The 14,083-nt window shown below is 36.5% G+C and overlaps 1 protein-coding gene across 3 annotated transcripts in view; it reads left to right on the top strand.

The window, feature by feature from the left end:
- The window catches only part of LOC148839389 (kinesin-like protein KIF13B), a 76,179-nt gene that overhangs the window by 9,672 nt on the left and 52,424 nt on the right, over positions 1–14,083 (top strand). For all 3 annotated transcript variants that reach the window (XM_088939332.1, XM_088939340.1, XM_088939326.1), the window contains one exon: positions 2,103–2,196. In XM_088939332.1, the coding sequence (XP_088795458.1) occupies positions 2,103–2,196 (94 nt within the window). The remainder of the gene's footprint in view (positions 1–2,102; positions 2,197–14,083) is intronic.

Below are 14,083 nucleotides of genomic sequence, written 5' to 3'. Positions count from 1 at the left end.
CATGGTCTTGTATGCCTTTAGGCTTGAATATAGACAACAGTATTTTATAATGTAGGAGGTGATTACCATGTTTGAAACTCTTGTTGTAAATTTGCAAAGTATTATTTATTGATAATAACATATGCTCATATACTTATGGAAGGGAGTAACATAGAAATGTCTAGTAAATACACATTGTGAAGTTGAGATTGTGAAATTAACCTTTCTTGCTCTGATTTCCTATTCCTTCCATGAGCTACTCTGTAACATTGTTACATTAATATTGTTATGTTCTGTACTGAGTGATCTTTGATAGTTTATAGTATTTTGTAGAATAAAGGGTGCCTTTTTGCTTTCTGTACCCAAGAATTCAAATTGTACAGTAAATGTATTGGCTGCAAATGAAATCTTTGAATTAGTACAGTTGCTTCTTTTCCTTTTTGTGCTAAAGAACTGTGATTAAAATGAATTAATGTAGTTTTACTCTGATAAACCTGCCCTGCAGATTCTTGTAATTCTAGAGAAAGGCTTAAATATGTGGTTTTGTATCTGAAAACAAGGTTTAGGGTGATGCATCTGGTTTTACACAAACCTTACTTTACCTTCTGTAAACATGGATATGAGTGTTAGGTGTTGTGAGTAAAATACTCCCGTTGGTGAGTTGTAAACCGATCCACCAGGAGAAATCTTGGACAAAATTAGTCCAAATGATGTGATGAAATGATTAATGTAGTAGACATGCTCAGCTGCTAGGAAGGTAGCAGTTGTCTGGGGCTCAGGAGTGACTCGGTCAGTAAGGCATTTGTTCAGAACACAGACTATGGTCCAGACTCATGTGTATGAATCCTTGTCATGTTGCTAGCAGCTGAGTGTCACATGGGTTCTCCAAGCGCTGGCACACAGCTGGTGTATAGTGGCTGTTAGTTGGACAGGACCTTCTTGCTTTTTAGCAGCACAATGACGTTTGTAACTTACTGCAAATGGCAAAAAATAATTTGGCGTTCAGAAATAAAAAAAAAAGAATTTTAAAGCTAAAGAAAACGATGGACCAGTCGACTTTTAAAAACTTGCTTTTTTCTGCTAGCTGGCAATGATGCCTTTAATGATATCATTTCTATATTGCCAAATGTTAAACCATACTATTGTTCCAAGGTACATGTGAGTGAAAATGCAGTACTTGTACATAGTTAAGCTTACTGACCACCTTTGTCCTGACCACTGAACCAGCACAACTGTGTTTTCTTGAAAAGTAGTGTTTGGGGGTTCTGTTAGGGTGTGCAGGTTAAGTGATGTTGGTATTGAAAGCTCACATTTTCACAGATCACCATACCTCTTCTGTGGTAATTTAACAATAATAATAATAAAAACAACTGTATTTTATGTAGCTCCTTTAAAGGTAGCTTCTCAAAGTGCTTTACAGAATGACAAAAAATAATACACAAGATAAAAAATAATTACAATATACAGAGGAGACCATGGATGGTGGTACTAAGAAAAGTAGAAGCAGAGTGGTAAAAAATGGATCCAGTTAAGTAAAGGCTCTTCTAAAGAGGAAGGTTTTGAGCCTGGATTTGAGTTTAGAGAAGGTGACTCTCTGATATCCTTGAGCAGAGAGTTTCAGAGCTTGGGGGCATAACAGGAGAAGGCCCTGTCACCCATACAATGTAGAGGAGCTTGAGGGACAGTTAGGAGACCAGAATTAGAAGAGCGAAGGTTGCGAGGTGGGGAGTAGGTCGATAATAGTTCAGACAGATGCTGAGGTGCCAAGCCATGCAAAGCCTTATAGTTGAGCATGAGGATTTTAAAGTTCACATGGAATTTGACAGGAAGCCAGTGCAAAGACTCCAGGATAGGAGTAATGTGATCAATATGCTGCACATGTGGCTCGAATGTTAAGCCAGAATCGAATATTACCCCAAGGAGCTGGGGTATGTGAAAAGACTAATTCCTACTGCAAGAAATTGTATAGGGCTAATAAAGCGATGTTATGTTTTTCAATTTAGACTGAAGCTAAATGTAGAATTTTTCCATTCGGGACCTAGTTTACTCAAGAAACAGCTCAAGACAAAAGCGTTGTGTTGTCTCAATGTAATAGTCAATGTCTTGTATTCTTCCTCATATAGAAAAAGACCTTAAAACAAAATGTGTGGTGGAGATGGAGGGGAACCAAACAATCCTGCATCCTGCCACTGGCAACCTTGGCAAGGGGGATATCAGGTAAGACCCTGCTTGCTCTTTTTGGGGAACAAATCTCACACAATGTCCAGGGTAATTAAAGGCAGTATAGGCCTTGGTTCTGATTCTAAAGGAAGAAATGTTGCTCCTAAGATTAATTAGATAAATCCCTTTTTTTTCTTGAAAGTTTGCTTTGTCAAGATTGAATTATTTAGTAGTTATTCAAATATTTATTTTGGGGAAAACTGATTTTTGAAATCATGAATTGGTATTGGCAACATGGCAACTACAAAGACAATGTACTCTTGCGGTAACATAGCCAACCAGTTTTGGAAAGTGTTCTTCAAAAGTTACGAAGAAATCTGGGATCCACTCTAGTCTAGACTAGTGCCTCCTGGTAGCTGTCTGTTTCACCTGCTGAGGAGAGAGTGAGTGTAAATGGAGTCCTCCTTATAAGCATCCTTTCTCTGCCTGCATCCTAATATGCCTTGCCATGTGTCAGAGCATAATTCTCTTCACTTGACTGCTGCTTTCTTTCAAAAAGTCACCATAGCAACAGCTTAAGGTCATTTTCAGGCCAACCTTAACTATTTCCTCAGCTTGACTAAATGAGGATGTAAAAAAGTTTGCTTTGGCATCTACTGATCATAAACAATTTTGGTGACTTTTATTGGGGGTAAACTATTGGGTATAATACTCTGAATCTACCATCTGTCCTTTCACAATCCTGTTACAACAAGCTAGGTGGGGAAACATCCCTACATTAAATTTCAGAGTGTAAAAGTCAGTGTCTGGTTGCATAACCCTTTGAGTCAATAATTGTGTGTTAGCAGCCCACTGAGTTCTTGCCTTTTTTGGGGGTATTCTGCCTTCACTTTTGTCTTCTGCATGTAAAATGCATTATTTAAATTGGATTTGAATTCAGTCTGTAGAGAGACTTGGTCATTGTAAGGCAGTACATCTTTTCTGCTATTGAACTACATAGTTGCTTTCGCTGTTGGTTTTTGTTTAGAGTTTGTCTTTCTTTTAAAGCAAGCTGTCATTCTCAACAAATCTATTACTTTGTCACACACTACCTAAAGTCTCTTTTTAACTACCCATTAAAAAATGGAGACTTTAATTATGTGACATAAACTAAGTGTGTATAACACCAAATCTTGAGATAAAATAAACTATTCTTTAAGTGCCTTTCATCCTTCAAATATGTTACAGGTTCATAAAAGGGTGTATCTTTAGCTACCTGTATGGGCTTGTGTTAGAAGAAGCACCCATGTGATTCATTTTACAAAGGCACAATAAACCTGTTTTATTACCTGAAGCAGTGGACCAATTATATTTCTTTCCTTCTCCAGTTTACAGCACTATGACACAGTAGGGGAGTGGTTGCATGCAGGCTTCAGGTACTGTAGATGATACAAGCAACATTAATCTGATATAAAGTGACAACAAAGGCATTAGTGTGTGACCTACACTGAGCCTGTAGCATCACAGTCAGTCAAGCCTTACAAGCTCTGCTAAGTTGAACAGGATGAATGTTTTGAGGGTCTGCTGTGTGCAGGACTGCTAAAGCAGATATTTAAAACTAAGCATGACACTAAGGTGTGACAGCTGCCTAGTTTCATGCTTTTCTAAAAATCAAGCAGATTTTTTAAAAACAAAATATTATTTAAGTCTTTTGCTCAGTTTGATAATTGCTATTTTATCATTGTCGTGCACTGACCTAAAGGAGCAGAGATGCATCATTTGGGTTATGCTGTCCAGCAGATCAGTTCATTATTGCTGCTGAGGATTCCCAGTTATGCTGAATGATGCCGTCTGGGTTACATCTGTGATCACCGGCATTTAGGGCTCAGCCTGTATTGTGAGCTGAGATAGAACAGATGTTTTAAGGCTGAAATGTGAGGAATGACAGTCTGTGTCTCAGAAGTCAGTGTTGCAGTATTTTGGTATTGTACCTCTCATTTACATTGCCTATTAGAAAGCCAAGTTAAGTTTGAACCCAGAGGCATTCTTGTAACCTTGCAAGACAAAAATCTGCCCAGTGCCCATTCTCTTCACAAGACAGGGGTCTTATGTATTGTATGGCATGGCTCCATAGGTTGACAGCTACCAAAGAAAATGAATATGCAACAGGCCAAGTAGGGGAGGAAAAAGACAGAAACGCACGATACTTATTTTCATAACATAATTACGCCTTTCATTTTAAACCATCAGATTTCCATTTTTTGTAGAAACCGGTTTTTCATTTCTCTATGAAAACCATAAACAAAAATAAGGTCTACAAAGGATACAGATCACCCTTCTTCTGAAGGTTTAATTTAAATACACAGGAATCCTTACAGAAGTAATAGTCTGAAACCATAATTGCACATGTGGAATCTGGTTGTGTACATCAAAGGTTATCATATGCAATATGTGAGGAATACAGTAACACATTTGTTTAATGGTGTAATCTGATGCTTATTTAAAACAAAATAACTTTTATTTAATACAGATGTGCCTGTTATAATGCTGCATTTACATGTATTTTACCTTCCACTTAAATAAAGCATTAGACAGACATTAGACTGTTTATGTATTACAGTTATATAAAAGATTAATGTTGCACTTTTTGAGGTGTTTTGTTAATAACACAGTATAAAAATCAGATGCATTTCCTATAATAATTCAAGGGAATCTGATATTTTAATCTCACTACTAACAGACACAGCTCTTCAGTAATGGCACATAGCATTTCTTTTCTTTAAGATGAAAGGGCTTCTCTTGCCTATTATACATTCATGTGCATTATTTATGTTGTTCAGCCTCTACAGTGAAAATGCACTGTTGGCTTCAAAACTAGTTCTTACAAAGTGAGTGCTATATGGCCTTTCTATAGGTTAGACAGGACTGGGTGGTACAAGGTCAGACCTAGGTGCTGAATATTGCTGATCCTTGTCTGAGACCTATTTGTAGTGCAGAAGTGACTTGGGTGATCCGAAGAAATGGGGATAGGAGGTTAAAGCCGATTGTTCTTATTAGAATCCTTTATGGATGGTGCACATCTTGAAGATGGCTGAAATTGGTCAAGCGAGCTCTTCCCTTCCGTTGTACAGGGACAATTTTCAGTGGAAAAAAATCCAACCTTGGGCAGGATTGTTGAGTTGTTCTCAGCTTGTAGTTCTCTTCTTAGGAATGGGTTAAAGTAGATCTGAGTTTCTAAAGGAAAAGTTTAATTTATAAAAGGTGATTTATGGTAGATAGGGGAATCATCCACTGTTATCAAATATCCCAAATGTCTGGGAAAAAAACACATTAAAGGGTGTCTGCAGTTTACCTTAACCAGTTTAGAAATACCATTCATAATTGTCAAGTTCACGTCTAGGACAGGGTAGGACATGTGCTGTGGTTTCTGACTGTCCAGTTTAATTTTAGTCAACAATGTGTGGTTGGCCCAGGTGCAGCAAGAAGCAGTCCGGGCTTGTATTGCTGTCAAACAGGAATGCTGTGCAGATCAAGGACTAGGGGAGGAGTAAGAATTCAAATTCAAACTGGAACACAGAGCTTTGCAGTGATGTTTTCTAACATTTCTGTTATCCCAGACATTAATGGGGGATAAAGACATATTGTTAAGTGACATCAGAAAGAGCTAACATTGTTTTTTTTAAAGTACTGCAACATATGCACATCAAATTCTGTTGGTGTTTTTAGCATTAAAATAATCACATCAGGACGTGACATTAATTACATTAATTATTTAGCTCTTTGACTCACACATTACAGTGTTGTGTGACGAATGCATTACCTGTGCATTTTTACAAACTGTTCTCAATTTGCAGATGTGGTATACACCTAAAACATTAACAATATTTAAAGTTTAATAGAATTGATTTTCATAGAATATGATCTAAATGCATGCTGCTTCTGTATGGATGTACATCGATGTTTAACACCTCAAAACTGGACCTTCGATGTAATTTCTTTTTTAAAGTGTTCTGTTAATCCTGTTTGCTTGTGAAAGCATGTGGAAGTATTAAACACTCTAATAATAGCAGCTAATAATGTACATATAAATTATTTGCTCATAGGTGAATAGCATATCAGTCTATAATGTATATCATATCTAATCATTATATAATTAAAGAACGGGTAAATGGATAAATCCTTATTTGTTTAAAATTTTTTTTATGAAACTACAGTACATTGCACTCAGGCTAAATTTTAAAGTTGTATACTCAATAGCTGTTAAAATATTTTTGTAAATATTACTGACAAAAAAGCACTCTTATACCATAGTACAGGTACCATCAAAAACTACATCAAAACTTTTCATTTTCACTCTTTATAGATTTAAGAAAAAGAAAAGGATTAAAAAACAGGAGCCGAATGTATTATGAGCACTCGGATATCTTCTGAAGTTATTTTAGCCTTAGCCTTTAGTGCAGAATGCAGCCTAATGCCCTTTCTTTGTAGTAAAAGCCAACAACATTTGGAAGACCTGTGCCAGGGTTATTGTGGTGATTTTGGTTTGAGTTTAAGTCTAATTCTTTAACCACAAAGCTATATTTAAAAAGATTAGAGCCTAACTTTACACACGTGAGAAGACTTCATGCATAGCTGTTTGTGGCTCAAGCAGGAGGCCCAAGTGTTCTCTGCTGTGTGAGGTGGCCTGATCTCTTCTGAATTTGATTTTTTTTTCAGTGGGGAAGTCTCTAGGCGCAGTAGATGTTGGCCCAGGGCGCACTTGTTTCCTCACTGACTGGAAACAGGATGCCTTGTACTTTGCTGAGAGGTAGCAAGTAGCTTTGCACACACCATTTCAGGATACAAACCACATTGCAGCCGAACTGTATAAAGATTGCTACAGTACGATAGCTACTTAATGTGTAGTCCTTCTAGTCCACTTTGTATAAGGTATTTTTTGTATAATACCATCAGCCCTGTAATTTTAATTTAAAGGCTCCCAATTATAAATAAAAAAGTTAATCAGGTGGTTGTAGCAAAATTCTCCAGTAGAGTAGGTTGAGAAAAGCATAGGCAATCTGTGTGCAAACTGGATTTTTACCTGTTTCACTTAGAAAATTATTTAGGTCAGAACGCATTAAGCATACGTTTCCGCATGTGAGTTTTTAATCAATTATAGGAAATGTGAAGAGTTTTTATATAGATATGAATATATCTTTGTCATACAGCTCCAGAAGCCAGTGTACAGACGATTGCAAGACCTTGCAACTTCAAAAGACAATTTCTTTTCTTGTCTTTGTATAGAATGAGATTAACGAGATATTCTCTCTAATCGTTGCAGTATTATATTCATTAATATCTTAAACAATGAGATGTGCCGCAACATTGCCTCTGTTTTGCAAAATGTGATGCTTTAGTTATGTACCTCTCAGGAGATGTTTAATGGTTGCAGTTATTTCCTTTCAGCGCCACTCCACCCTTTAGAGACCAGCTGTATTTTCTATTGTTACTTGTACTGTACATACCATTGAAATATTAAATACCCCCAAGGAGTTATTGGCATTGCAAGTAAGATTAATTTTGAATGAGACATGTAATAAAAGCAATTATGGCTTTGCTGCTTCATGCTATGAATATTTAAACAGTGAGGGATTACATTCACCTATGCAACAGGCTGATCAAATAACTAAAAAGACAAGTTTTGTCCATATTTAAACCGCGATCCTGTCCTCCATGTCATATTAACTATAAGTATAGTACTTGCAGAATTTATATTTTCATAAACGTTTTTTTCTTTATTTGTGCAACTAAATTGAGATTGAAATTTAAATGAAAATAGTTGGGGAGAAAAAAACATTATTGTACTCTGTTAAAGAATAGAAATACTTAGAAAAAGACATTGTTTTTAACTGACGCAAAGTGTGTTTTAAAACTGAAACCCTCTTTCTGTTTTATACCTTTTTGCAAACTCTTTATTCAGGATGGGGTTGAGGACTGGTTTTGGGACTGGCAGCCCTTTGTGTTGTGTTGTTTTGTGTTAATGAGGGTTGTGCTGTGAACTGTTAGGGAAGCTTGTGTGTCTAGGGAGTCTGCAGTGACGGGCTACCTGGGGCTTCCATTGCTGACAGAGACAATAGGGAGGATCTTTCCCACATGACATCATGGCTTTCCCCAAGCCCAGGACCGATTAATTCTGGTGCATGAATGGGACTGCTTGCTTTCTTTTATTTTTTGTTCTATAAAATTATGGCTTGTTTGACCCCGTTTTCTCCCTCTTTTGCTTGTTGTGGGGGGGCTCTTTCTAAGCTCTCACCGTTATACAGTAAGAGCACCGTTCTTGGGGGTGGGCACTGAAAGAGTCGCAGCCTGTATCTGGTAATTTATGTCTGGATTCTAGTAAAACTCACTTGACTGTGCTTTAAATTACCCCAGCATTGTTTTGGGTTTGTTTAGGCACTCTAGTCTAAGAAATGCATTACAATACTTTTTTACGTTTTTGACTTTTGTGATACATTAGCTTGATATATTGAATCACCAGGTTATCATCAGCCTGATGAAAGTGGTTTCTTCTACAATACTCTTCATTTGTTAGTTAACATAAAATACAGTACCAACTATTTTCCATCGCTAAACAAAAAAGCAATTCAGATTTGTTTAATGTGATAACTCATTTCTTAGAAAATAATATATAGACATTTACCACATTAACTTGTTTTTTTCCCCACTAAATCCTTAATGTGTTTCTTCCCTGACAGAACAGTGGAATAATTGATTTTCGGTACATTGAACAAAACATTACTGTGTTCCTTTCATGCTATAAATAGAAGGTGTTAGTTTAAAAAAAGATTACTGTTTTGGAAGTTTTGATTAATTAAATCTTTCCATTTGAGTCCTGTCTTCCAGAATGTCAATTCACATTGTTGGGAGATGAAATAGTTGGATTTAAGTTCTTATTTCCTTAAAAGCTAATACTGTTTTTTTCTTTCACTTTTTCTTTTTACACCCCTTTCCCCTGATTTAAAATCTTTTGTATCCATACCTGTGAATTAAAATTTAAATATTAAATTAAAGGAAGCTAAAATTGCATACTACACTAGTAAGACCTGATTAAAAGTATTGTGTTCAATTTTGTTCACCACATTAAAGATTTTGTTGTTTAGAATGAGTACAAAGAAGAGTGATCCGAACATCCCCATGTTATAATATCCTACACTGATAGGCGAATCTTTTTAGAGTTGAACTGAGGGGACTTGAATGCAGTATTCAGAAAGGCATTGACAGATTCACCCAGTGATCTTCAGAAACAGTAAAACACAAACCAAAGTACACTAATGTAAACTAAAGGGAAGTGCACTTAAGGAGGCACTTACACTTTACACAAAAGGTTGTGGGAGTCTTGAAAAAGATACCAGTCGGCCAGTCAGTACTTAGATTTCTTTCAAGAAACGGGTGGGTGAGATCCTTGCATGAATTAGCTACTAGCAGCTGAACAAGCTAGATGGGACCAAAGCCTCCTTTTTTCTTGTTTGTAGTCTTACTGATGCTAGATTTCACACTACAAATGCCCCCATGTCTGTAGCAGAGTTTACAGAAAATTAGCTCTTGCTGTCACAATGAGAGGCTTAAGATAAGATCACTTTATTAGCCATATACAATTTCTTGCATTAGGAATTTGTCTTTTCACATACCCCAGCTTGCTTTCCATGAGACAAACATGCATACAGATGGGGAGAGAGAAGCTTGGGGTCAGAGTGCAGGGACAGCCATTTATACAGCACCCCTGGAGCAGCTGGGGTTAAGGGCCTTGCTCGGGCCCAACAGTAGGATTTCTTTGCTGGCCGCGGGATTTGAACCGGCAAATTTCCAGCCACAGGCACAGATCCTTAGCCACAGTGCCATTGCTCGTCCCGGAGTGGTGGCATTATTGCATGCAAGGTTAAGGGTAGGTGCAGAATCCCAGGTGAATGTGAATGTTGGCTGATGATGTTGCCTAACGTCATACCTGTGTTGTCTGGACTATAAGACTTAACCTGCACTCTGTGCAAATGCATTTATTGTTTGAGCCCTGATCACCTAATGCTAATCTGATGTTGCAGTATTTCTGGTTACTAAGTCTGTATTGGTTTTAATCTCGTGGGTAACTTATTTTGATTTACTTGACCCACATAAGAAAGCTGTGATTATGTGAGTTATGGTAAGCCAGTTGCCCAGAACTATCCATGGTTCCTTGGAACTATATTTTCTTATTTTACCCCTGATGGGATTATAAAAGATGTCTTGTCCCGTGTTGATATAGTTTTACTTTCGAGCCCTAAGCATAACCTCTGGATGATAATTTCTCTGAACCATCACCAGAACTGTTACTTAAAAAATCCAAACCAGGGGGCTAATGTAGCTGTTAGGGATTAACCGTTGCTGGGTCCAGTCACGCTTTGATCAGCTGGTGCTGACATGCTCAGCCAGAGGAGCAGTTACTTACCACGGAAGGAAGTTAAAATTGCTATGCACTTATGTGCACGGCACTCTGCATTGCCCACAGTTATCTGCCAAACCATTTGTGAGAATAATAGCTTTATCTCTGCAACCCATGTGTCATCTTTGATAAACAGTTGCTATTTCTGTAAATGTATTGTCTTTTCCTCACCCATTCTGAACTGTAATACTGTTGATGGCAATACGTTATCTGTTTTGCTCTTTGCTGTGATTAGTCTACATTTTCACAGAAAATCCAATTTAAATGTAACATTTTATCTCCTTCACATCTGATTAATGTGTTAAACAGGAGTGATTAGAAATGATACAAGGCTTTGTTAGCAATTAAAGAAGAGTGTATTTGAAGCCTGTAGGGTATTATTTTTAGTATGATCTACTAATTGGCAGAATTTAAGTCAGTATTTTTTGTACCTTTTTTCCAAAAGTTTTTGTGCAAGACATTTTTTTTAATGAAGTGTGTATATTATTGAGGCATGTGATTTCTGATGCATTTGCTGGTTTTTAATAGAACAGTTAAGCCATTTCTTTTTAGCTTGAAGTGTTAAGTGCATTGCTCTGCACAGTGTGACCCAGTTTTAAGACCATTTGTTTTGCTATTCGTACACAGAGGATGTACAGTTGCATCTAGTTTATGAAGGTTTGCTCCTGCAGACATCTTATGTGAAAATAAAGTAAGATGAAGGTAATACAGTAAGGTGACACCAATAAATGTGCCGTTTATTCCATTCACAAAGTTTCATTATGGTTAGATTAAACAAACGGAGTTATTTTCAAATGTAACGTTTAACAAGAAAATCTGACATTTTAACTGTTCAAACAAATAAAGTAGAAGGGAAACAAAAATCAAGTAAATGAATATTTCAAAATAAGCCCACTTATAGTGTAATGTCCTTGGGGACTCCTCAGATAGTGCTCTCTAGATTAATGAGAGTGATACTTTACTAATCAAGAAAAATAAATATATGACTGAACGATCTGAAAATGAACCTTCGGTGGTGAATATCAGATATATAGTTGCGCAACAGAACTTTAACATGCTGCTCCGGCTCACAAAAACAAAATATCTTATATAGCCTGTGCTAATACAGTAGTTACATTATCCATCTAATATAATTTATATCTCTATTGGACTGCCATATGTAAGCTGAAATCAACATTTGTCGTTGTATGCCACTTAATTCAATTATGTTAAAGGTAATGATATACCTGTTCTCTTCTCTTGATTTTAGACAAGGATGGAGTTTTTTATAGGAAAATGTATTCCATATTTTTTTAGTACTTCTAAAAAATAAGGCAAAATAACTGATGTTCATCTTGGATAAATTACTCAGCCATCATATTTCTGCCTTTTGTTTTATTATTTATAGACACATTTGTTATTGATATAACCTTTTTGTTAAGCATTATTAAAAAGCACTTAAACAGGGTGTACAAACAGTGTTTGGAGGCTGGAAGATATGAAGTGGAAAATTTATCTTTAAAGCAGGCTGCATGAATTCATGCATTGACCCACACTTGAAGCTATTGTAGTCCTACTATCTACTGAAGAAAAAACATGGATGTGAGAAATGGCATTGCTCGCTGAAGTGAGATACAGCTAATGTTTTCCATGTTCTGTTTAGATCTAATCTACCAGTCATAAGACGGCCAACTGATATAAATAGTTGTGCTTTCCTTGGGAGTTCTTCTGCAAGGCTATTCAAATCTCATTGAAAAGGCAAAGCTGTGTGCTGCTGATCAACGCATTTTATAGAACATTACATTAAGAGTCGTGTGTCGAAATAGGGGAGCCTTTTCATATTCACCACAGAATAATTATTGGAGCATATTTCAAACTTTATCTGCTCATCTTCTGTAAAAAAAAATATCCAGTAGAGATTAGAGTTAAATATGTATCCAGTTCTTCAAAATGTTGGCAAGCACACAACAGTACAGCCAACTGCTGGGAATAAAGCATGCAGAGGCTTTGTCAGTGCAGGATAAATATCTGAAATTATTTTATCTGTTTGAGAGAGTTTTACCATAGACAAAAAAAAGTGCCATTTTAACTAACATAATGCTGAACATGTTTGATAATGCTCTTTGAGTTCAGGACTCCTGCGGTTGCAATGAACAGATATCTGATATAGTCTTTACATTAATGTATCCATTAAGGTAAACAATTGCTTGTATGGTGTAAAAGTTCACTCATTCATCCATCTGTTTTCTAGTTGATTTCTCCAGTATTGAGTCGTGGTTGGGCTGGAGCGTATCCCAGCAGGGAGAACCCGTAGGAAACCCATGCAAACATGAGGAGAACATAAAAACCATGCACCTGGCACCCCAAGAATTTAACCCTGGGCCCCAGGGCTGTGAGGCAGCAAAGCTAAATACTGCCCTAACTTGCTGCCCTTAAAATGATTCAACAGCAGAATATTGTAAAAATTGTCCCTTTCACTTCTGAATGAAACAAATGATTTTTGGGTAGTTTTTCATTTGCAGGTGATTGATACTTTTGATACAAAGCCGACTCCTCCTTCAATCACTAAAGAAGCCAGAGTGCCATAGACTAGAGAGAATGGCATAATCTGGTTTGTGCTTCACACTGATTTGCTGTGCTACGGCTGAGAAAGACATTTGTACATTTCTGTTAGTTTACAACCACTTTTCAGCATGGGAAAAGTATACTTCCATATAAAATGGCAAGCCTATTGTGGTAGCTGTGATGCTCCTAATTACATTTAAAACTTCATATCTGTAACATTAAGTATAATTAATAATCGTATAGTCAAAGAAAATCAGACTACTAGAATAGGTCTCCTTTGTAACTGGTGTAGATGTAAATCAATTTTTTTAGATGCTAGAGAAATACTGTCCTAATCTTGGTTAGTCAGTTTGTTTTCTATAAAATGCCCAATTTCTTTAAAGGAGTGCCTTCTGCTCTGTCCTTAAAATGTTTTTTTTTTTGCTAATTACCCTCTCCTACACACACAAGATTGTGTTCTCTGTTGAGTTTGAAATTCCTGAAAGCTATTAATAAATCACTGTCTCATTCAGCAGCATAGTTCCCAATGATTTCAATGTTGGAAGTCTGCAGTTTTAAATCATTTCTGAAAAGAACTACTGTAGAGCTTTGGCAACAGCTCTTCACTCTTTTCTTTGTAGTCTCTGATACTTGAGGTGAATTTCAATATGATGGAGATGGGGGGTGGATAAATAACTCTCAGCTATTTCTGGAATGTTTGAGCTGAGGAACTGTAGTTCTTCATATGATACCGACAAAGCTTTTTTTCTGCAAACAAAGCCTTGGGTTTTTAGTACGTAAAGATGTAGTAAAATATTTATTTAATTGCTATGTGAGAGTGTTTATGTGGTGCATTGTGATAAGGTTTGTGGAGGAAAACCACTTAAGTCATTTTATTTAAAAAGTAAATATAGATTTTATCTGTTATATATACAGTATACATATTCTAGTTTTAATTCCTTAATACAGCCCTTTTATGAAGTCGGAATC

This window comes from Atractosteus spatula, chromosome 2, assembly GCF_055471065.1.
Source record: "Atractosteus spatula isolate fAtrSpa1 chromosome 2, fAtrSpa1.hap1, whole genome shotgun sequence".
Classification (NCBI taxonomy): Eukaryota; Metazoa; Chordata; class Actinopteri; order Semionotiformes; family Lepisosteidae; genus Atractosteus; species Atractosteus spatula.
This window is presented reverse-complemented; position numbering and strand designations above follow the sequence as displayed.